The sequence below is a fragment of the Rhinichthys klamathensis genome, unplaced genomic scaffold (genome assembly GCF_029890125.1).
Source record: "Rhinichthys klamathensis goyatoka isolate OS25496 unplaced genomic scaffold, OSU_Roscu_1.1 h1tg000011l_1, whole genome shotgun sequence".
NCBI classification, from domain to species: domain Eukaryota; kingdom Metazoa; phylum Chordata; class Actinopteri; order Cypriniformes; family Leuciscidae; genus Rhinichthys; species Rhinichthys klamathensis.
In genome coordinates this window covers 20,281,460-20,306,460 of record NW_026606564.1, presented here as the reverse complement: position 1 = coordinate 20,306,460, position 25,001 = coordinate 20,281,460, and the positions used below count along the sequence as shown (strand labels likewise).

Genomic DNA, 25,001 nt, shown 5'->3' with positions numbered 1-25,001 from the left:
CGATTTCCACATGGAAACCTGTATAGATATATTTTTTTGGCATACAAGTGACATTGAAGACTGGAGTAATGATGCTGAACATTCAGCTTTCATCACAGGAATAAATAAATTACAGTTTACAATAAATTACAATAGAAAACCACCATTTCATAATGTACGAATACTGTTTTTGCTGCTTTTTGAATAACTAAATGCAGCCTCCTGAACATAAAAATCTTTTTCTTTCCAGATAGTGTATGTACAGTAGTTCCCATCGCTATTATCAGTCACTCACTGGTCATTTTGTCATTATGACTGCAGCACTCATGTAGAATACAATTATGTCTATAAAACTAAAGTGTCTGTAGAGTTCTTCCATGTGATTAAATGTTTTAATGTAAAAATGAAACCTTTTAAAGTAGAAAGTATCACTTAAGTCTTAGAGCATCTTAAACAAAACGGGTTTGTCTGATTGGCTCAAATCAACATGACAGTAGAAGAAGCGCGCGCCTGTGAGCAGATCGTGCACTTCCGGGTGTCACGCGCCAGCGGAGCAACGGCCATTGATGAATGAGCTCAGACTCTGCAGATATTATTATAGACTGCGAGAGGAAAGCGGGAGTAACGGTAACTGTATATGATTTAGTTAGCATTCTGCTAATGATCAGGCAGTAGTTATGACAGCTCTGGTAAAGCCAGTGAGCGCTAGCCTGATCTGATTCTCGTGTTTTCTCCGCTAAAATATCTGTTTATGGCGCCAGTGTGCTGAATATAGAGTCGTAATATAGAACGTGTCAAATACTGAACCGTGCTATCTGATATCGGAAAGATTATTTTCACCATAAATAAAATCGCCCATAAACACGAGAGAGCGCTGTACACACAATACTGAGTTTAGAAATAAGGTTTCGGTTTATTCCATCATTTAAAATGCATTCAGTCATTGTATTTGTTCTATAAATGTAATATATCTTTGTTATTATTAATTCCAACTATACATAGGTAACGCTGACAATATTGGAAATCAAGAGAGAAACATAAACAGTTACAGTGATAGTAGATGATTTTTTTATAGGATATTTTTGTATATCTTAGATGAATCATAAAAAACGTGAGAAGAGTTTAATCATTCATAAAAAAAACTAACAATACTGAATATGGAACTTCATGTTATAATAGAAACACTGAAAGTATACAGTGGCATCCATGATTTGAACAGCTTTCTAAAGGTTTTCACAGAAACACGATCAGAGAAAAGGTTCAGTGTTATTTCACACAATTAGCTGTGAGTTTATGGTTCATATCCTCTCACATCACACACCTTTTAATATTCATGAGTGACATGATGTGACCACCGTATGATGAATTCAGCGCTGAATACTAATAATGACTTTCTGCTCCAACAGTTTCCAGGTGTAAAAGAACGAGTGACACTATTGTAAAGATGGACTTTATTAAAGAGGAGAGTGGAGACACGAGTGATGCAGAAACATGCAGACAGAAAGATGAAGAAACTGAGCAACAGAGAGGTGATCATTCACTCTTCATTATGAGTGATTAAAATCACAGGAGCATTTTTCTTTCAATTTCTAATAATCACATTTGTTTCACTCTCTATAGTGAGTGTTTGTGTTTAAAATACAATGTTGTTTAGCATCTCGTGTCGCTCTTTCAGAATTAGCTCTTTGCATCTTGTTGCGTTCTGATGCTTAAACAAATGGCATATCTTTATTTAAACCAGATGATCCTTATAAAATGAGCCCAGAAATTATCTATAGCATCACTCACTAGATTTTTTTTTGTTAGGCATTATTGTACATAATGCACACAAGAAGTGTACTTTGTTAATTTTTGTGCCAATTTGGAAACCTTAATAAAGAGATTGTTAAAAAGTAAATAAAATCCAATTCAAAATATTAACAAAAACTGTCAAATTAGGGGTGTGACTATACACTTAGCTCATGAGATGAGGCAATAGTTAACACTGTGTTCAAACACCTTATAAAAGTCAATTTTGCATAATAGGTCCCCTGTAACTCATTTAGGGCTGTCACTAATGATTGATTTGTTAACGGTAATTGTTTTTATTATTTTGACAATCATGTAGTTTTAACTTGGATAGTATTTTGTGGTAATAAAAATGGACAAAAATGAACAATTGCCTTCAAAATGACTTAAAATACATATATAATAACAACAAGGCAATAATAATTGGTTCAAATAAAGTGTAAAAAGCAAGTAATCATATGGATTTATTGAACAACACTGTTAAAATACATATTGTAATATACATAATATAAACAATCATCTTATGTCCATTATGTATTATAACAAATGCCTGCAGAGGGCGCCAACGGTCTGATGATTGTTGTTATCGACCAAACAATATTTAATGTACACCTAATCTTTAATATTTGGCGTCTTCTGTACGATAGAAATGCATCAGCCGCTGTAATTTCTTGAACATTAACATGTGGAAATCAAAACATGCAAACTCAGAGCGAGGGTTTAAACTTTTATTTTGAAATCAGGATGTTTGCATATTTAGAAAGATATTGATGTATTCTCCTGTGTTGGTGTAGGTTTATAAATGATTTATGTTACAAATCTGGTGAAATGGCACACGTTACATAGCCTGGTAATACCAGACTCTGCTACTTCACTTTGCTTCGTACACAGAGTCTGGGATAGCATAATAGAGAAGTGTTTTCTCTCTCGCTAGGGGGCGCGTACTGAAGTTTAAAATCATTGGTTACCCGTAAGCCAATCAGATAAGTTTGTTTATGACGTATGTTTTGCGCCGACACAGCCGCATCGAACCACAGACATCATGCATCGAACTCAAATCTATGATTGAACTTCCACTGTAAACACTTGATGATGCGAGCGAAATACCCAAATGAAAATGGCTGTAAACGACTTTTTTGATCTGTGAGTGATGTAATAGAATGACTGCTGCGCTTGACAGGGCACAAACGAGCAGAGAGAGAGAGAGAGAGAGAGAGAGAGAGAGAGAGAGAGAGAGAGCGAGAGCGAGCCCCGGCCGCGCGCGCGCACTCCCACGTCTACAAACAACACGAGCGCTGTCTTGCTCTCTCTCCCTCGCGCATATTCATAAAAATCAATCGACAAGATAGTAAGAGGTCGGAAGACCGCGGTTTCACGTGGAGCATTTGGAGATTTTTAGAGATTATAGACTCTAGGAACAACATCTCAATGAACAACATCTCAACTATAAAGGCCTGTCTCATATAAGTTAGACGCCTATCTCAAGTACAAGCCGGTGCAGTTCGACGATTTGGGCAAATAAAAGCCCGGGCTATTATTTGAAGTTTCACGGTATTTAAGACCTGGAAAAGAAAAGAGACACTGACCTGTCAAAAGGCTCCCCAGTTTCTCGCTGACGATCGGTAATAGTTGATAAATTAAACTTTTCCCAAAGGGAGTAGGGCCACAACATCACCTCCATTCAAAATGTTTAATACACACTCTTCGTGTTCGGGCTTCAGTTTGCTAATGCCGGGAATATTCTCCACAACAGAGCGAATTGCATCCGCGTCTCCATATCAGCGGTCGTTTTCGATTTCCCTGACCTAATCTTAAACACGGTGCTTACCGACTACGTCACGGCTTTCAGCCCGCCCTCTGTTCGTTGATTGGCCAGGCTGTTTTCAGGCCGGTGGAAAACAGAAAGATAGGCTGCTATCTCAGACTGACTACAGGAGCGAAATGAAATTAGCGGAAGTAGGAAGTCTGACGTAGTCAGGCTACACGTTACATTCCCAGATTTTAATTTTCTCGAACACTGGTATCTGCCTGTTAACTACTCAAAACACCTCATCAACCCTCTAGCAACCACACAAGACACCCTAGCAACTCCTAATGCCATAGCAATCATTCATTCTCTACATATGCTGTGAGTTTGTGTGGCTTGCGTTAATCTGTAGGGCCCTATGAAATCCGTTTTATTTTTTCCCAAATTCCATTAGATTTTTTTCCCAAATTCCGTTTTTTCCATTTTTAATTTTTGGGAATTCATTTTTTTTTTTACCCTTTACTGTTATTTAAGTCGTAAAAAGAGTGTGCTTTTAAAGTTAATGATTAAAATGTACACCAATAAAATAGGAATGACCTTAATTTATTGAGGTAACAGACATTTACTCAGTACTTTTAAGGACAAATACTGCATGATGCAACATAACACTGCAATCTTCAAGTAACAACAAAATATGGTTATGAGCTTTAAACTGTCCAGTAAAATAAATTATATTAGTTTATATAAGTTTAAATAAAAGTCACACTGTCTCTCTCTCGACCAGTGTCGCTTGCGGAGTTCGCTTCGCTTTTGTCCAGTCCAGCGCCTCATAGACAGACGCGGTGTGCATGGAGGGAAGGGGCTGTGTGTGTGTGTGTGTGTGTATATGTGAGAGAGACGCGTGAAGTGACAGAGACGGAGGGAGAGCAGGGAAAGGAAATGCAACTGAAAGAATATGCTGCGTGTTTCATATAGCGTTAAAAAAAATGAACGAAACGCAATACGTGGCGGCCGGTGTTGATTCTGTGGCGCACCGCCGAAAATTAGTCTATGTGTGGGAAACACTGCATAAAAGTCATGTGCGAACTGCTCAGCTCGGTACTGAGGGCTTAGCGTCGAGTTTCTTACCTTTTTTCGCCGACGAAAGCAGAGCCCCTGGAGAGCCCCATGCTTTCATTGTTTTGATGCCATCATTGGAGCTGAAATTTAAAAAACTGAATTTCATTCCAAATATGTAAAATTCCAAGTTAAGTTCCTAGTTAACACTTGATTCCACGTTAATTTGCCAATTCCACGATTCCGTGATCGCGGAAATTATAGGGCCCTAGTGGTGGAGGGATGCTGCAAAACTGTCAATGGATTGAGGTGAGACTGCTGAATCTATATACACCTCTTATCATTGATTGCTGAGTGCTCTCCACCCGTGTTAATTATCTGAACGTGCTCTTCCCGAACTTTGTTAATAAACCCCCTCCCCCCCAAAGGAGCGCCGAGTTTGGCGGGATGGCATCTCGAGAAGGGGCCTGGATGCTTGACCAGGAGGGTACGTGATGGCGGCTCACTGCGCCTGACTGACGGGCCCTGTTGGCCCGCGAAGGCGGAGCAGTTGTAATTTGGAACAACCAACCGGGAGAGTTTGCACCTTTCTTGATGGGAGCAGTTCATGGCAGATCGCGGACCCGCCTACCCGAAAGTCCCCGCCTACGGGAAAGTTCTCGCTGCGTCCGCTGTGAGACCAATGCTCGCTGGGCAGAAAGAGAAAACGGGAAAGAGGAAGATGATTACTCGTCCGGGAGAACGCAGTGAGACCAAATGCTCGCTGGACAGACGAGAAAACTTAAGTGCTCTATCGGGAAAGTTCTTGCTGCGTCCACTGTGAGACCAAATGCTCGCTGGACAGAAGAGAAAAACAGAAAAGGAAAATGATTACTCGACCGGGTGATTTTTTCATTGCGTCCGCTGTGAGACCAAATGCTCGCTGGACAGAAGAAAAAAACAGAAAAGAGGAAAATGATTACTCGACCGGGAGATTTTCTCATTGCGTCCGCTGTGAGACCAAATGCTCGCTGGACGAAAGAGAAAACATAAGTGCTCTACCGGGAAAGTTCTCACTGCGTCCGCTGTGAGACCAAATGCTCGCTGGACGGAAGAGAAAACGTAAATGCTCTACCGGGAAAGTTCTCGCTGAGTCCGCTGTGAGACCAAATGCTCGCTGGACAAAAAGAGGAAACAGGAAAGAGGAACATGATTACTCGACCGGGAGACTTTCTCACTGCGTCCGCTGTGGGACCAAATGCTCGCTGGACGAAAGAGAAAACATAGGTGCTCTACCGAGAAAGTTCTCACTGCGTCTGCTGTGAGACCAAGTGCTCACTGGACAGAAGAGAAAACAGGAAAGAGGAAAATGATTACTCGACCGGGAGATTTTCTCACTGCGTCCGTTCTGAGACCAAATGCTCGCTGGACGATAGAGAAAACATAAGTGCTCTACCGGGAAAGTTCTCGCTGCGTCCTCTGTGAGACCAAATGCTCGCTGAACAAAAAAAGGAAACAGGAGAGAGGAACATGATTACTCTACTGGGAGATTCTCATTGCGTCCACTGTGAGACCAAATGCTTGCATGGCAAAAGAGAAAACGTAAATGCTCTACCGGGAAAGTTCTCGCTGCGTCCGCTGTGAGACCAAATGCTCGCTGGACGAAAGAGAAAACATAAGTGCTCTACCAGGAAAGTTCTCACTGCGTCCTCTGTGAGACCAAATGCTCGCTGAACAAAAAAAGGAAACAGGAAAGAGGAACATGATTACTCGACCGGGAGATTCTCATTGCGTCCACTGTGAGACCAAATGCTTGCATGGCGAAAGAGAAAACATAGGTGCTCTACCAGGAAAGTTCTCGCTGCGTCTGCTGTGAGACCAAATGCTCGCTGGACAAAAAGAGAAAACAGAAAAAGAGGACCATGATTACTCGACCGGGAAATTCTCACTGCGTCCTCTGTGAGACCAAATGCTCGCTGGACAAAAAAAGGAAACGGGAAAGAGGAACATGATTACTCGACTGGGAAATTCTCACTGCGTCCGCTGTGAGACCAAATACTCGCTGGACGGAAAGAGAGAGACCCCCCTGTGGATGACCCAGGGGGTTTTAGTCAATGAGGGTTTGGTGGGCTTTTTTAATGTGGAACCGGTTGGTCCTGATATAGCTTTGGAAAGTATCTGAAGACCATCTCAGTCTCAGTCCATTGCAGATATGCCAGAATGGACTAGTATGGTTGGATTGGCAATAAGAGGTTAAACATGTAGATGAAATGACCTTTTTTGGTTTGGTCGGTCTTACTTTGCTTAATCAAATATGAGATTGTTTCACCATTTAGTACTTACAAGTCTGAGATGGTGGGGTGAATTTTTGGGTCGAATTTGGAAGTGATAGCGAGTTCCGAGCATCTAAGAAAACCAAAAAAGGATAGGATAAACAGCGTCGAGTGTGCGGGCGGTATTGAGGGGCACGTAGCCTGTGCGGAGGGTGTGAATACATTTGGTTAGAATGTCTAGCGTTATGGGTTGTCTGGCGTCGGGACGGGTGGGCTGGGATCTTTGAATCCCTTTGATCAGGAGGGAGGTTTGTGAATTGTTTATCTTGGGGGAGGGAGCGCCATACATCAATTTATGGAAAAACTGGATACCGCTCAAGTAACCTTTGATGGACCCGACTTGTAGGCCCTTAACGCTATTAAAGTAGGAAATAAATTAGGTGATTGAAAGAAGAGAAAAATCGGGGAACGGCATGTTATAAGAGACATGAATGCTTTGAAACATCTCCACAAAGTCACGTAGGACTGGAGAGTCCTGGGAGAAACTGCTTGGAGGATAGTCTCGAGCGATGCGTCGAGGAGGTGTTTAACGGGTGGGATACTTGAATCACAGTTCCGAATAGCGAGGTACTGGAGTTGGGGATTGATCCGCCTCTGGAGCCAGCATCCTGAATATCTGAAACAGAAAATGAGACAGGGAGTCAACAATTTGATTTTCTGACCCAGGGACGTGTTTAGCAATTATGATGAATTGTTCGCAAGCTGAAATCTAGGTGAGACGCCTCAGGAGGGGCCCTTAGAGCAGGTGGATGGGAATGGCCTTTGTTAATGCAATGCACTGTTGCGTCGTTGTCGCAATGCACTAAAATGCTACTAGAGGCCCATTCTTTCCCTCACAGAAAAGCTGCGACTACGAGAGGGTAAAGCTTGAATAGAGCTGAGGATTGAGATATGCCCTGGAGCTGCGGTGGCCACGGAGACGCAAACCAACGACCTTGATAAAATCCCCCAAAACCAATTGAGGGGGCGGCGTCTGTGAACAGTTGGATATTGGTGGGGGACGAAATGAGATTGTTTTAGAAAAAGGATAGGCTGTTCCACTGGTTTAGAAATGTTAACCATAGCCTGAGTTCGTCGCAACATGCTTATGGAAATGAGGTCCTCTAGCGAGTGGACGGAGGATACGAGTGAGAGGAGATGCGATATGAAGGGGCGGCCCTGCGGAATGATGTGCATTGCGAAGTTTAACTGGCCGATCAGGGATAGGAATTCGCATTTTGAACAATTACACTTTTTAAGGAGAGTAGATGAGACGAGAATTATTCAGTCGATTTTCTCTTTGGGCAGGGATGCTTGGAATTCGACTGAATCCAAATGAATTCCTTGGAACTCGATGGATGTTGCAGGGCCCATGGTTTTTTCCTGTGCGATTGGAATTCCGAGCTCAGAAAATAACATTTTGGACTGTGAGGATGTGTTTGACTGGGATGGCATTGGGAGTCGCCAAATAATATATATATATATTTTTTTATTCACAGATTTATACACTGGACATACAATGCGGTAATGAGCGTCACCACAGAAGCTACAGATGTGCATGAACCGGCAGCGCGATGTTACATTCTACTGGCCACCACGCCGTTTTTCACCTGGCTCATTCGATTTGCATTCCAGCCGTTTGCAAGGATTGTTCGATACAACAATGCTTGCTGCAATGCAGACTATCCCGGCTAGTTAGGGAAATTCTGTGCGACTGTTAATGCGGAAAGAAAATTTCATGCAAGGACACAGACCAGGTCTGCTCTGCATGTCTTGGGCTAAAAAATGCTCAATTGGCGATTGAGAATCCCAGTTCATGTGAACACTGCGCACGTTTCACCATGAAGAGCCATCATCGCAGGCTAGCACGCCAAGCTATCCTGTCGGGCCAGGATCCCCTCATGGCACCTAGCCCCGCGCCAGCTGCCACCTCGGAGGTATCCATTCCTGTAAAGCTGCCCACCCCGGCAGCTCTATCCTGGGGTGAAGAAGAGGAAGACTTCGAGGACTCCCCATTCCTCCCCCCTGCACAGCCGCCACAACTCCTCGTTGCGGTGGGATCCACGGAAGATGCAAGCGGGGCACCATCCCAGTGTTGATCAGCAAGATGTGTGCAAACGTGCTGCAGAAAAACTAAATATTCCTCGGCCGATGCAAAGTCTCGCTATTAGGGTAAGAGACTGCAGAGAGCACAACTGGCAGCACGACAGTTTCTTTTTGTATTTCCAGAGTAGTAATGGGCGATATAAACGATATGCAATATAAACGATACAAAATTGGTCTACGATATGGATTTGAATTATATTGCACTATCGCGATTAGTGCTGTGTTGAAAAAATCGATTCACCAATTCTGAATCGATTTTCATATTAATTTCTAAAGATCGATCCGTAACTCAGAGGATCGATTTAATAATAGGCTTACATTTTCCCCGTGAACTTTAACTTGCCGCGACTGGGAGATCCCTGTATGCGCATTGAAAGGATTTCACTCAGCGTGCACATTGTTACAACAACGGGCTTTGAGTGCAGACTGATCTCATGAAATGGCGTATGTATGACACGCCAATTCGTATTTTCATTTTTGGCGTGCTATCAACACGCATAATCGCTTTTCAGCGTGTTTATCAACGCCTTTGACTTAACGTTATATTACTGTATTATGTATATATAAATATATGACCTACCCCAACCCCGTCCCTAAACCTCCCCGTCACTGGGGTTAATACCATTTATGAGTCTTCTCCTACCATCCTAGGAAAAGAAATATCGCTCCACAGATGTAGATATAGATTTTGCTTCGTTTCGCTCGGACATTTAACGGCGTACACATACACGCGGAATCACTCGGACATTTAATGGCGTACACATACACGCAAAAGATTTCGGCGTGGACATACACGCGGATACCTCAAAATGCGTATAGATAACACGCCACTTGAATTGAAAGTGGCGTGTATGTTTACGCAAAGTCATGATGTCATGTTGTTGAGTGAGTCATTCGTTCATTCAACGAACACGTTCAAAAAAGCTGATTCATTAAAAGAGATGTAATGAAACAAGGTGTTAATTATTTTTAACTTTGAGTTCCACTTTTCAAGGCTCAGCTGAGCAGCAATGCGTCGCATGGGTAACGCTGAAGCTGATGCTTCACTTATTAGAGACCAATATGGCATTGATTCAATGCGTGACTCGCTGATTTTATTTCCCCGCGGCTTCCTCGCGCTGTGGAATGCTGACCAGCGCTGCTCCTGACGCGCATTTATGGTAAATACCCGTGACGTGAACGTTAAAAGGATGATACGACAAATATTTCACTTTCCTTTTGACACGGCAACCTTTTTCACGAATACATATGACTTCAAAGACAGACGCAGGTAACCCGCACGCGCTCTGCCGATCTCTCTCATTTACTGTCTGTGCGAAGCCTCTGTAGGCTACACATCACCACGATAAACATTCTTGTTTGTTATCATTATGAACTTGTTTAACATTCAATACACATGCATGAAGTTCAAAACAAGCAGTTAAATGTCTATAATAGCCTAATAGTATCAATATGTTGCATAACTACAGTCCTGTAATTCAGGTAACAGCTGGAAAAAACAAAAACACTCATCTAAATCTCGGAAATTGGATCAGATCGGATCGGATCGAATCGAATAATGATAATCGATTCAAGATCTTGAGAATCGGAATCGAATCGATTCTTGAAATTTGAATCGAAACCCAGCTCTAATCGCGATAATGCATGTTGACGCAATCTACCCGCAAAATTTAGAGCCACGAGCTGCAAACGGCTGCAACGCATCATCGTATTCGTCATCTTGAGTAAACATGGCTGAAAGCGAAACGGAGGAGCTGGTGAAAAAAACCGGTGCGGTGCAACATCCATTGGTTCGGATTTAAGCCGTCCGACGAGCAACAGCAAACTATACTCTGTAGGGGCAACAGTTCTGGCAAACGCCTGTTTCACACATACTCCGTTTGCAGTGCATATGTAGGCCTATGTATTTTTTCCATACCCATGTTAACAGGCCTGCACGCGGATGCGGTGCGGCAATGCGTTCCAGGAGCGGTGTGTATACAGCAGTGCAGTGATCGTTTCCACACAGTCTATTTTTGCTGTGCTGCACGTGCTGAATTAAAGTGACAGCGCATGGTTCATGGTCAAAATGAACACGGATTGATATGAAAATATAGTAATCTTTTTTACTAATATAGTAAAAAAACATTATACTATTTTTCAATAATTTTCTTTTTAACTTTAAGCTCGGGGTAGTTAAAGCAAGGAAACTACACAGTAACATTACCTCAACAACGCGACATAATGGATGCACTTGTCTCTTCGTGAAACAAGTTCTTTGTGATTGCAATATTTCTTGTAAAAAAGATTTAAATGCAAAAGAAAAGGTATGAGAGAGCTGTTTTTGTCAAATATGTATGTTTTAATTTAAAATGTTTGCGATGTTAACATAAATGTATAAATGTTTTGCCACTTGCTTGAGCAACTTAATATATAAATCTATTTAGAAGTAATAATACGTTTTTAAGTGTATTAAGTTTAAAAGTGAATAGCCTAAGTCTTGTGAAAGAGTGCGTATTACTAGCCTACTGTCTGTGTACAAATAGAATCACAATGCTGAAACTCTTTTAAATTATTTTATAAAAGACACTAATAATAAATATAGTGATGTGAAATAAAAAATAGAGGATTAATGTTGTTTGTCGTACAGCCGTAGATCAGTTGCGCACTGCAAACGCACCATATGTGAAAGCACAATAGCGCGTGCTGCTCCTGTGCCGCATCCCACCGCACTGCACTGCACACGGAGTGTGTGTGAAACAGGCGTGCACTAAAGGAAAGAAACCCAATACTTTAAGCTTTTTCTTTGTTAAAGTCTCTGCAGCTAGTGTACTTGAATTTTATTCATCTGCTACATGTTCTATAATTACAGTTTTGCATAATAAATGTTTTTAAAACAAATACATTTAGCAGTTTGGCTTTCCTTATGGTCTGTCTAACCTGTTCTAAAATGGTTCTATTATAATTTATATATCGTGATATATATCGTTATCGCAAGAGGCTGCAATGTATATTGCAATATGGATTTTAGGCCATATCGCCCATCCCTATCAGAGCTCCTGGAGGGGGTCGGAGTTAGCCGGAAGGACAAGCCATTTACCAGTAAGATGCCGGTGCAGGGAGGATCTGCTCTCGATGTAGAGGGGATGGAGAAGGAAGGCCTTCTCTGAATGCCCGCAATGGAGTCATTAGTTGCTGCACACTTACACTCAAAGTGCACAGCGGCTGGAAATCTGACATTGCCATCTAAAGCTGACCGATTCCAGTCGAGGATGATGGAATGCGCTTATAAAGCAGTTGCTCTCTCTGTCAGGGCTATGAACGCGATCTCTCTGCTGACCGTATTCCTTCCAGAGCTGCAGGACGAAGCATCTACCATGCCAGGTCAGACACATTGGGAAAAGATCTGTGTTGGATCAGATCTCTCTCTGCGTCTTTAGAGATGCGCGGTACAAACCACAGGCCACAATGGTTATCCAAGAGAGAGGACGATGGCTTAATCTGGCTAATCTCTCTGACAGGAAAAAAGAAGCCACTGTTCATTACAGAGGGCAATTTTGGATCAGCTCTGACACTTATGCAAAGAGATGCAAGGAAAACCGAGGGATGATGAGGCTTTGCAAATCTGTATGCCGAGAAAGATGCAGACTGCACTCCCTCCGCCAACCCGACAGACCTTCACACTAGCTACGGCCCGTCCACCCCCCGACTTTCACGTTCCGAAACGGCAAAGACCGAACGTGAATGCAGCGGGTCTGAGCAGGGTACCGGAACAGATAATTGCTTGCCCTAGGAAGAACGATCCGCCTGCAGCAGCTCAGATGGTCCAGCCAGCTCCTCAACCTCATCCCTATCTTCAGAGAGGTGGGCATTCCACCTCTCCAACCTGACGGTTGGCTGCCATGGTCTCCTCAGTCCTATGATCAGCCATGGCAAAGGTTCAAAATCCATACAAAGCAGTCAAAAACAAGAAACAAACCAGGAACAGTATACCGAAGTGCGAATGATATCAATCAAGGACTCCACGACAATCACAGAAACAAACAGGGTATATATACACAGATACTAACAAGGTGAGTGGGAACAGCTGTGTACAATGAACAATAAGGAGTACAGACAAAGGATTCTGGGAAGTGCAGTTCACGATGAGGTGGTGACGGTAAGGGGAAGAGACCTCTAGTGGAAACCCAGGGAATACCAACCAGACACTGTGACATAACTTGAATGGTTTAAAAGCATTTGTAAGAATAAGAGCGGCATCATATAATGTAAAGCTAGCCAAAGGATGACAAAAATGAATGGATGCTGCGTTAAATATTTTAATGCGTTAAACGGGACAAAAATTAATCGCATGCGTTAACGCACTAACGTTGACAGCCCTAATATATATATATATATATTAGGAATATATATATATATATATATATATATATATATTATGGAATCCCATCCTGAAGAGGCCGCTGCTCAGCTGGCGACTCGCAACTCGCTTCAAACAATTAGCTGTGTTTGTTGTTGTGTTCGTCTGTCATCGAACTAAGTGGAAAAGTACTTTCTGGATATGTGGGTGCTAAAGTCTGGGCTAAGAGTGGTGGACATTTCTTGTTTTATCAGACTTCTTATTGGACTTTTAATCATATTTGGTCTGCTTGTGCACTCACGCACCGAGAGTGTTGAAATGCAGGAATGGCGCAGGGACAGCCGACCAGCGTTTGTTTATGCTCGCATCGCACTCCTAACACTTAATAAAGTGGGACTTGAAGAACGAGCTACACCCGGGCTGCTGGCTAGTATCCCGGGGGAATTGACACGTTCGGCAATCTGGGGGGGAAGGAGGCGATCACGGAGGCGATCACGGCTGGCTGCACGGGTGGAGGAATCGGAGCGACTGAGCGGACAGAGGAGGAAGCGAGGGAGACGGGGTGGAATGAGGAGGAGACTGCGGCAGCGAAAGTACAGACCAGCTCTACCTGCTATGATCCTAGCCAACCTGCGCTCTATCAACAACAAAATCGACGACATACGGGCACTTGTAAGGTACTCTTTTGAATTTCGCGAGGCTGCTCTTCTCTGCTTCACTGAGTCATGGCTGCACACTGACGCTCCGGACTCACTTTATGACATCAGTGGATTTTCACTTATAAGGGCGGACAGAAATGAGAACTCGGGAAAAAGTAGGGGAGGAGGGATCTGTGTCTATTTAAACGAATGGTGGTGTCGCCAGTACACAATTAAACACATGATATGTAATAGAGACTTTGAATTGCTGGCAATTGGGTTGAGACCATTTTACCTTCCCCGGGAGTTCGGCTGCATTTTGCTATTTGTTGTCTATGTCCCCCCAAGTTGCCAAATGCATTGCGCCGCTACATCAATAGCAGATTGTGTACATAACCAACAACAACATTTCCCAGATGCTCCTGCTATTGTTTTAGGAGATTTTAACAACTGCAACCTAGAGAAAACCTTGCCAGGATTTCAACAGGTTGTGAAATGTGAAACTAGGAAGGAGAGTATACTGGATAAATGCTACATTAACCTCCCTAATGCCTATCAGTCCAGAAGCAAACCACCAATTTCTAACTCTGACCATAATGTGGTACATCTTATCCCGATGTACACATCAAAATTAAAAAGTCAAAAACCAGAGATTAAGGTGGTTCGACAGTGGACTGATGACAGCAGAGAGGAGCTGGGAGCTTGCTTCGACTGCACGGACTGGCAAGTGCTGAGGGGGGACACATTGGAAGAAACTTGCACTGCTACAACAGATTATATCAACTTCTGTGTACAGTCTATCATACCCACAAAAACAGTTAAGGTGTACCCTAATAACAAAACTTATGTAACTAAAGACATTAAACAAGTAATGAATTTGAGAAAATTGGCGTTTAAAAATAAGGATAGAAGAGAGTTACAAAAAACAAATAAAGAACTGAGGGAAAAATTGAGGAAGGCAAAGGAGGCACACAAGAAACATCTGGAGGAAGCTTTCAAGCCTGGCAATCCACGTAAAACGTGGGATACAATAAAAAGTATGACAGGCATGCCAGGTAAAAACAGGATACCATTTGTGACAAGTGATGAGATAACCTCTGCCACGGAATTGAACACCTTTTTTACAAGGTTTGAAACCTCTGGGAGTACGGAGAGATGCAGGAAGGTGTTGGAGTCAGTCACGATGGGCTCCGAGGATAGAGTGACAATTACAGTGGGTCAGGTGGAAAAAGTATTTGGTCAGCTTAATTCACGTAAAGCCACCGGCCCGGACAACATCAGTGCCTCTATCCTGAAAACTTACAGCAAGGAGCTAGCACCAGTGTGGCAACCCATCTTCCAACAATCCATGGATACGCACACGGTCCCTGTGGCCTGGAAAACATCGCAAATCATTCCCCTACCAAAGAAATCATGCCCCATGGAGTGTAATGACTTCAGACCCGTGGCTTTAACATCCGTATTAATGAAGTCATTGGAAAAAATCGTAGCAAATGAGCTCTCTCAGTCTGTACAGGATATCCTGGATCCGTTCCAATTCGCATATAGACAACATCGTAGCACGGAGGATGCTGTCGGCACTCTTACGCATCTGGTCTCAAAACATCTGGACACCCCGAAAATAAAGCCATATGCCAGGGTACTGTTCATTGACTTCTCCTCTGCATTTAATACAATAAAACCGGACATATTGTTATCTAAAATGGCCCTAATGGGTACGAATCCATATCTCATTCATTGGTACTGTTCATTCCTCACTAACAGGCAACAGCTGGTTAGGGTCAATAACACCTATTCACCCATGGTCACAACCAGCTGCGGTGCCCCTCAAGGATGTGTTAGCTCTCCTTTGCTCTTCACACTCTATACCAACGACTGTGTTACCTTTGCACCCAACCATCATATCATCAAATTTTCTGATGATACTGCTCTGGTAGCTTTGATGAAGGAGGGGGAAGGGGCTGAACTTTATGGGCAAACAGTGAATAATCTTGTAGAGTGGTGCGATGAAAATGCTATCATTCTCAATACACAGAAAACGGAAGAGATCATCTTCGGCACCTCTCATGAATGCCACATTACACCATTAATCATCCATAATCAAATCATAAAACAAAAATCATCATTTAAATATCTTGGAGTGTATGTGGACTGTGACCTTTCCTGGACCTATCATGTAGACTACATCTGCGGAAAGGTACAACAGAGAATTTATTTTTTAAGGAGACTTAGGTCATTCGGAGCGAGAAGTGAAATCCTGTCACTTTTCTTTGTGTCAACCATTCAAAGCATTCTGCAGTATGGAGGCGCAGTGTGGTTTGGGGGCCTCTCAGCTCATTTGAAGGCCAGGATTTTCCGACTCCTGGGAATTTGTTCCAAATTGGTGGGACAGTCGGTTGAAAAGGCGTTTATTGAAAGTCATGAAGTACATACTGTACGATTGGCTCATAAAATCACCCAAGATTATTCCCATGTGTTGAATCAAGAGTATCAACTCCTGCCCTCTGGGAGACGCTATAGGGTCCCAGAGTGCAGGAAGAACAAATATAAACACTCATTTGTTCCTCTGTCTATATCGATGCTGAATCAACACATGAGGGGAAAGAAGAGATAGTTTTCCCCCCACTTGCATTTTAATATATGTATATATTTATGGCTATTGAAGAACACTCCTGCAGGGCGGAGTACCCATAATATTATGGAAGTACTTTTGTATACTTTTTATTGATGACTGTATGTTTTTGTTTTTAGTTTGTGTGTGCTATAATTGTTGGAGCTTGTATTGCAAGACAAATTTCCGTGTACACGGACAATAAAGTACTATCTTATCTTATCTTATCTTATCTTATATAGTTAATTACAGAATTTCACACAAAAAGCCCTAAAACAGACAATTAACCGGCATAATTGCAATTATTTTTCAGACAATTAATCGTCAGCCAAATTTCATAATCGTGACAGCCCTAGATGAGAAATATTGTAATGTTTTAATATCGCAAGATCTCATCACAACTCTATACCTCTTAAGCTTGTTTTATGTGTAGGACAACTTGGACGTTCATACCGAACCGAAAAACCTATACCAAATATTTTCGATATGGATGTGTGTAACATTACACCTCTACTGCCGATATACTGTACACCTGTAAATACTAAGGATGCTCGGATCAGGAGTTTTGCAGCTGATACCGATTACTGATTTCTTGTCATAATGATTGTCCGATACCAATCATTCAAGCTTTATATAGGTGATATATCAGCATCTCTGTTGATCGTCACTGTTAACCCCTTAACAATTAACCCTGAAAGCATTTTTAATGATTTCACGTCTTAAGTGACATACTTTAAAGTAATGGCTTATAACTAGGGGTGTAACGATACACTCGTTTTCTCGATGCATCAATTACAAATCCTGACCATATATATGCATCGATCTTGAAACATGTATTTTTTATTCGTGAATCGTTTATTTCGGTTAATAATCAATTTAAAATGCTAAGAATCTAATTAATCGAGATTAGATAGCGATTCAGTGCTTTAAAATATATAAACAATAAATGACTACATGCGCAAATTAATGGAGACTTGTTACTAAGTTATGTGCGTCATTCGCACCTCCCTCTTGCTATTAACTCAGATTTTGAATTAAAATCGAGCTTGAAAAAATTTCTTAACTCTGTGATTAGGGATGGGCATCGTTAAGAAATTATCGATATCGATGCCATTGTCGAGTCTGCTTATCGATGCGATTCCTTATCGATTCCCATATCGATTCCTGTACCATTTGCTGAACACTTACAGGGTGGCTTTAAGAGTTGTTGGCTTTGAATGTCTAATTTAAAGTGGTTTTAGAGAATGAAAACCAAGTGTGCAATATCTAGGGCCCTATGAAATCAGTTTTATTTTTTCCCAAATTCCGTTTAATTTTTTCCCAAACTCCGTTTTAATTTTTGGGAATTCATTTGTTTTACCCTTTACTGTTATTTTTGTCATAAAAAGAGTGTGCTTTTAAAGTTAATGATTAAAATGTATACAAATAAAATAGGAATGACCTTAAATTACAGACATTTACTGAGTAGCCTTTTCAGGACAAATACTGCATGATGCCACATGACACTGCAATCTTCAAGTAACAACAAAATATGGTTATGAGCTTTAAACTGTCCAGTAAAATAAATTATATTAGTTTATATAAGTTTAAATAAAAGTCACACTTTGTCGCTCTCTCGCCCAGTGTCGCTCGCGGAGATCGCTTCGCTTTAGTCCAGTCCGGCGCCTCATAGACAGACGCGGTGTGTGCGTGTGCGTGTGTGTGTGCGTGTATGTGTGAGAGACGCGTGAGTGACAGAGAGACGGAGGGAGAGCGGGGAAAGGAAATACAACGGAAAGAATATGCTGCGTGTTTTAAATAGCATAAAAACAATGAACGAAACGCAATATGTGGCGGCCGGAGTTGATTTTGTGGCCGCGAATTAGTCCGTGTGTGGGAAACACTGCATAAAAGTCACGTGCGAACTGCTCGGCTCAGTACTGAGGGCTTATAGCGTCGAGTTTCTTAACTTTTTCGCCGACGAAAGCAGAGCCGTGGAGAGCCGCTTCGCCATGCTTTCATTGTTTTGATGCCGTCATTGGAGCTGAAATGACGGGAGGGGTTGCGTCGCCGAGATTTGCTTCCCCCGGTCTGCATTTAAAATGAAGCCACACTCTCGATCGTTTACGTCTCGTAGCCATCGCGCTTTTGGGGGATTTAAAAATCCAGTCGCACACTGTAACGTCATGCCGCGACGCGGGAATGGATGGAACGGAACATTCGGAATCGTTAGTGGAATCGTTAACGTGTGGACGTGGACGATTCCGATGGATCGGAACGTTTGGAACCGGTTCCAAACCGGAACCTGGAACCGATTCCCAAGCCTATCTGTCATCACGGCCGGTGCTGTCATTTTTATTTTTATTTTGCGGGGATTAGGCATAGGCTAGCTGTGGTGTAATGACGTTAGCTACACAAATGTCCAGTCCATATCTGATATGTAACGTAGATGGGTACGGGCATAGCATATTTACGTCCAAAGGCACAGCAGAGTTGTGCTTTTTGCCGTACATGTTAAAGAATACAGGATCGAAGTGCGCATGCGGTTTTTCGCTTGTCGTCTGCAATGAATGGACCGTAAAAGCACTGCTTATTCTACCATTTGTTTTTTATTTGATTATGCGTAACTGCTACATTTGTCATCGTAACGTCTAAACAATTGGAATAACACCCATATTGCATATTTAAATCACAAGAATAAACAGTAAATATACAAATACAAGTTTATTAAATCAAATCATTTATTATTTAATAAACATTTTTATTTTTGAATTTTGGCAGGGTAGGCAGTGCCTAGTTTGCCTACCCAGAACGCACGTCACTGGGTGCAGTACAATAATAATATGACTATTGTAATTGTCACTGGATTAGTTTGTGTGTTCATCTGAAACCCTGATGTTTGACCTCTTGCTTTCTGTGAGTCACTTGTGTTTTTTATTTGTCTGAACTGATTTTAGACCTGACAGAAGTGAAGGTGGAGTGTAAAGAAATTAATGAAGTGGAGGAGGATCATCAGTATAAGAGACCTCAGAAGATCATAACAGGAGAAAAATCATTGAGTTGCTCACAGATCGAAAGCGATTTCTCCCAGAAAAGAACAGGAGCCAATAAACCACCATTCATCTGCCCTCAGTGTGGGAAGTGTTTCACACTCAAAGTGAACCTTAAAAGCCACATCAAAATCCACACCGGAGAGCGTGATTTCAGATGCCTGCAGTGCGGCAGTAGCTTCTTCAAAAACGCAGATCTGAAGAGGCACCGGCGAACACACAGCGGAGAGAAGCCATTCAGCTGCCCTCACTGCGGGAAGAGCTTCACTCGCAAAGAGAGCCTGGAGAATCACATCCGAATCCACACCGGAGAGAAGCCTTTCACCTGCCTGCTGTGTGCCAAGAGCTTCATACGCAAAGGACACTTCAAGAACCACATGCGCGTTCACTCCGGAGAGAGGCCGTTCACGTGCCACGAGTGTGGGAAGAGCTTCACGCAGGCCACCATCCTCAAAAACCACCAGCACTCGCACTCGGGAGAGAGACCGTTCGGCTGCGGCCAGTGCGGGAAGAGTTTCATTTCAGCCAAGCACCTGAAGATACACCAGAAAATTCACCAGAAGCTTTTCTTGTGCTCTTTCTGTGGAAAGATGTTCTCGCAGCTGGGCTACCTGAAAGAGCACCAGAAAATACACACCGGCGAGAAAGCTCACATGTGCTCGGTGTGCGGGAATAGCTTCTCTAGAGCCAAATATCTGAAAGAGCATCGAAAGGTCCATACGGGAGAGAAACCCTACAAGTGTTCACATTGTGCCAAGAGCTTTAGTCAGTCAGGGAACCTGAAAATACACGAGAGAGTTCATACCGGAGAGAAGCCGCACCGCTGCCCGCCGTGTGGAAGGAATTTCATCACATCCAGCGCTCTGCTGTCTCATCGAAGGAGATGTCGCCAAAAGTTTTCGTAGTGAGCAGAAGTCAGTAGTGGGAAATTCTATGAACTGAAGTGTCATTTGCTTCTATGTAGGGTATCTGGACTGTGTCAGTTGGGACTCATTAAATTCTACAGGTGAAAAGCTTTTAACATTTGACTCGCGTCTAGTAATTCACCAGCAAGCGCCAGAAAGTCTGTTCCTAATGGCGTTCATTGACACTTTCATAGCGAACGTGAGTTAAAACAAAAACACCCATAAAACCAGCGATGAGCCAGCTTCACACAGATGTTATCATCTCAAAACCTTCCCCCTTTTCGTTGTGTACACCACACACACACACACACACACACACACAGCCAGGGGTACGAGCCTCAAAGAGATCAGTATCTCCTCAGAGCCATGCCAGGTGGCCAAGGAAAGCTCACTCCAAAAACACACACACAGACTTTTCATGAACTTCCTCATATAAAGACATTACTAAGATATATTTGATATATTTGATATGTTTTTATGTTGGCTATGTCCTATTGGGGTTTCTATGATGTTATCATAGTATTAAATGAATTATAAATGCTTGCAAGTATGCTTTGAGATGTAACTTTGCAGTCCTACACTTGTTACATGTCTTTTTCTGATACCTTCAGAATCCCCTGGGTCTGACCAAGCCATATATATATATATATATATATATATGAACATACCGTAAAATGTATGATTACATGTATAACCTTTCTCCGAAGGAAAAATGACCACTTCTAACCCGGTCATAAAACATGCAAATGAACGAGCCTCAACAAGACAAAGAAGACTGACTCGCGCCAAAAACTGAGTCTCATTGGTTGGTTCCTCCCAAAGGAGGCGTGAACTCTTTACTTTTAAAAGTCAGGATCTCGTGTTTACAAACTCTCTTACCTCTCTTACCCCCTTCCTTTCTTCATGTGATGCCTCGTCTTCGGGATCTGCCCTCCGGGTGATCTTTTTTCTTTTGTTTAAGTTTTGTTTTCCCTTTTTCGTATTCTACTATTGTTCATTTCCACAGACGAGTAAATGAACTTAGCCTGAATGGTTTCTTTGGTAACTTTACGTCCGAGACCTTTAAACCTTCGTTTGAAAGTGCGCACTCCGGACCCATCCGCAAAACCACGTGACGCTCCCACGGAACGCCACACACACACGCTCTCTCGACTCAGTACCACAAAGAACCATATGCAAGTATTCGTTTATCGAGCTTTCAGAGCATTAAGATTGTGTTTTTCCTTGTTGTCTCTCAAAGGTTTAACTGTCCAGATGAATTTTGCCAAACTCTGATCCTTCCAGATTCTCTCCCTCTCTCTTTATTTATGCATTCTCTTTCATTGTCGGTGTATTTTGTTGTAAATAAATTTTATTCCTTGTAACGTTAGTAACCGTATACGTAGTTTCCATTTATTAAAATACATTATATTCATTTGATTGACTGTCTCTTGCTCATATACAAGTCCCTTCAATGTACGATCCAAAGCTACGAGCTTTAAAAGTATAAAATTACTTTAACTAGCAGGCTATCTGTGTAAAACAGGAAGGTTGTCTTCATGGCCAGAGCGAATGCCTTTCCTGCGAGTCTCTAAGATGATTTCTGTACGAGTTGATAAAGATCACGTGATCAGTTTGCTGGAGAAACAGATCATCCGATACTGAATTAATTCCATCAGGGGTATCCTTAGAATTGATATATGATAGACATAATTGATTATATTAATATTTAATTATAATCCGTTTTGATTAAGTATTGATATACAATTGAGCTAATTTTAACCTGTCTGTAAAATATGTGTACATGGGCAATTAATTATAATCCATTGTGGTTAATTGTCTATGTACATATGAATGCAGATGCAAGGAACATATTATCCCTTTTTGGGAGATTTAATAATTAATTCATTACATTTATATAGCGCTTTTCTAGGCACTCAAAGCGCTTCACATGGAAGGGGGAATCTCCTCAACCACCACCAATGTGCAGCATCCACTTGGATGATGCGACGGCAGCCATAGTGCGCCAGAACGCTCACCACACACCAGCTTACTGGTGGAGAGGAGACAGAGTGATGAAGCCAATCAGTGTATATATATATATATGGGGATGATTAGGAGGCCATGATGGACAGAGGCCACTGGGCAAATTTGGCCAGGATGCCGGGGTTACACCCCTACTCTTTCAAAAGACATCCTGGGATTTTTAATGACCACAGAGAGTCAGGGCCTCGGTTTAACGTCTCATCCGAAGGATGGTGCTCTTTTGACAGTATAGTGTCCCCGTCACTACACTGGGGCGTTAGGACCCACACAGACCACAGGGTGAGCGCCCCCTGCTGGCCTCACTAACACCTCTTCCAGCAGCAACCTGGTTTTCTCAGAAGGTCTCCCATCCAGGTACTAACCAGGCTCAACCCTGCTTAGCTTCAGTGGGCAACCAGTCTTGGGCTACAGGGTGATATGGCTGCTGGCATTATTTAATAATGTAAAGTTTATCTGGTTCAAACCCGTAATGAATAATTATTAATTATTGAATACATATTCCCCAAATCGACCAGAGAGACTCTACATCTACATCTTTGTGTACAGATACATTAAACATGTTAACTGTGTGTAGTGGCATTTGTTTTCATCCACCTAATTATATGCAAATTTTGGGGTATTGCATAAAAAACGCTGGATGGAAATGCCAAGATAAGATAAAAAACACATGCGCTCAATTTAAGCGAATAATTGTTTTATCTGATAAGATATGTGACTAAAACTGAAATAGAAACACATTTACCGAATAATTCCCTCGACGTGCAACAATAAACTCATGCCAGTTGTTCAAAAAATTTAATCTGGATCACAATGATCTGGATTCTAAAATCCCATGTTCTGCTTTCCAGGATCAGGTCATCAATCCTATATTGTTTTTCAAAGCAAAATTGGATTGGATCCCCATGATCCAGATACACACTTATTCAGATTACCAAATCTAGATTTCTACATAGGGACATGGTAATGAAAAAAATATTAGATGGTTTTGCATTCTCTTTTAAAAAAGAACAACCAATTTTTAAGATTTGATCCAATCCGACAGCCGAAATCTGGTCAGATTACTTTTGAACAGCTGCCCCCTGGTTGCGTTCATAAGAGAATATGACAGCGTTTATTGGGTTTCATCTGACACTCTGAGACGCCACTCATTTATGATAGAGGGAAAAAGAGCCGATTGAAGAAACTTAAATTTTTAGTACTAATATTTTGTGCCAATATCCCAGGAAGTGAAATTTTGTTCTATTGAACACATGGAATGGAATCGCTGCTTTGCCTTTTAGTCGGTCACGTTCAACATACGTCGACGTGCTGATGTATTGGGATCGCGTCAGATTGCCCTTAACATCTTCGAGTGTAAACGTAACGAGCCAAGCGATTTGCATCTCGCGCTGCACCCCGTAGCGCGGGTATAAATAGGAAGCAGATGCAAGCACCAGTTGTCTTTCACTTCGGAGCCGAACAGATAATTCTGTATGCTGTCTCTGAGAGTGGTATAAATACAGTCAAACCAGAACAGAGCTATTTCGACAACTAGCCAGGGTGATCTAACGATTATAGTGAGGTCTTCCCTGCCCGGTAACCAATCCCTGTGGGCCCCTCACTCGCAAACCATGGAGCTTCCGGTTGATTGTTGGGCACTCTCATAACCAGCCAGTCGTTTCATTTGGAGCTCCTCCTGCCATCCAGATGTCGATTGCTGCATCGGAAGGTGCCCGGATATATGCCCAAGGTTCCTACCACTCCCTTCCGGGACCAGGTAGTAAAACTTGCAAGTGCTGCCCCTGGAGGAGGGAGACCCAGACTTGTTTTTTCTCTGTCCCGTTCGCGCTCTGCGGCTGTACGTGGACAGAACACAAAGCCTCAGGACCTCAGAACAGCTCTTTGTCTGTTACGGAGGCCAGCAGAAGGGAAAGGCTGTCTCCAAGCAGAGGTTGGCCCACTGGATTGTGGATGCCTTTGTCTTGGCGTACCAAGACGCACCATGCCCCCTCAGGTTGCGAGCCCACTCCACTAGGTAAAAAAAGGCACAAAAGTGCCTCGCTGACAGATATTTGTAGAGCTGCGGGCTGGGTGTCACCTAACACGTTCGCTAGGTTTAATAGCCTTTGGTTCTTTGCACTGGTATCCAAAGTGGCTGGCTACGCCATTCCCCTCCTATGGACTGGATGCATGCACCATTTCTACTCCAGGTACGTTCCTCGTCTAGGCGAATCCTCTTGAGTTTCTCGACACCCTCTGGCAGCCGGACGCCAGGCCTAACACTTGTATGCATTGCTGGAACCTGTGTTAGGCTGGGTCCCATATGTTGTGATCCCTACGGTGATCCCATATATGTATTCTTCTAAGGTACGGCTCCCTGCGGTATCCCCCCACCCCCGGACGCTTTCCCAGTGTCATCCAATAGTCTGACTGAATGGTTAATGCGTAACAGCAGCAAAGACTTCCTCGGCGTATGTCCCGTCTTCCGCCCCTCAGGAGGCTTACGCT

General features: G+C 42.6%; 1 protein-coding gene and 1 pseudogene across 1 annotated transcript; one reads left to right on the top strand and one right to left on the bottom strand.

Annotated features, from left to right (window-relative positions):
• The first annotated feature begins 1,461 nt into the window (after positions 1-1,461).
• LOC130100566 (zinc finger protein interacting with ribonucleoprotein K-like) lies at positions 1,462-20,537 on the top strand. The gene is made up of 2 exons (XM_056266053.1): positions 1,462-1,508; positions 19,492-20,537. The coding sequence occupies exon 2, from the start codon at positions 19,962-19,964 to the stop codon at positions 20,487-20,489; it is 528 nt and encodes a 175-aa protein (XP_056122028.1). The 5' UTR covers positions 1,462-1,508; positions 19,492-19,961; the 3' UTR covers positions 20,490-20,537.
• A 2,289-nt stretch (positions 20,538-22,826) lies between these two features.
• LOC130101747 (5S ribosomal RNA) lies at positions 22,827-22,943 on the bottom strand (annotated as a pseudogene).
• Between the last annotated feature and the right edge of the window lie 2,058 nt (positions 22,944-25,001).

Excerpts from the sequence above, each read along its gene's own strand:
- LOC130100566 (XM_056266053.1), top strand. The coding sequence starts at position 19,962 with ATGCGCGTTCACTCCGGAGAGAGGCCGTTCACGTGCCACGAGTGTGGG.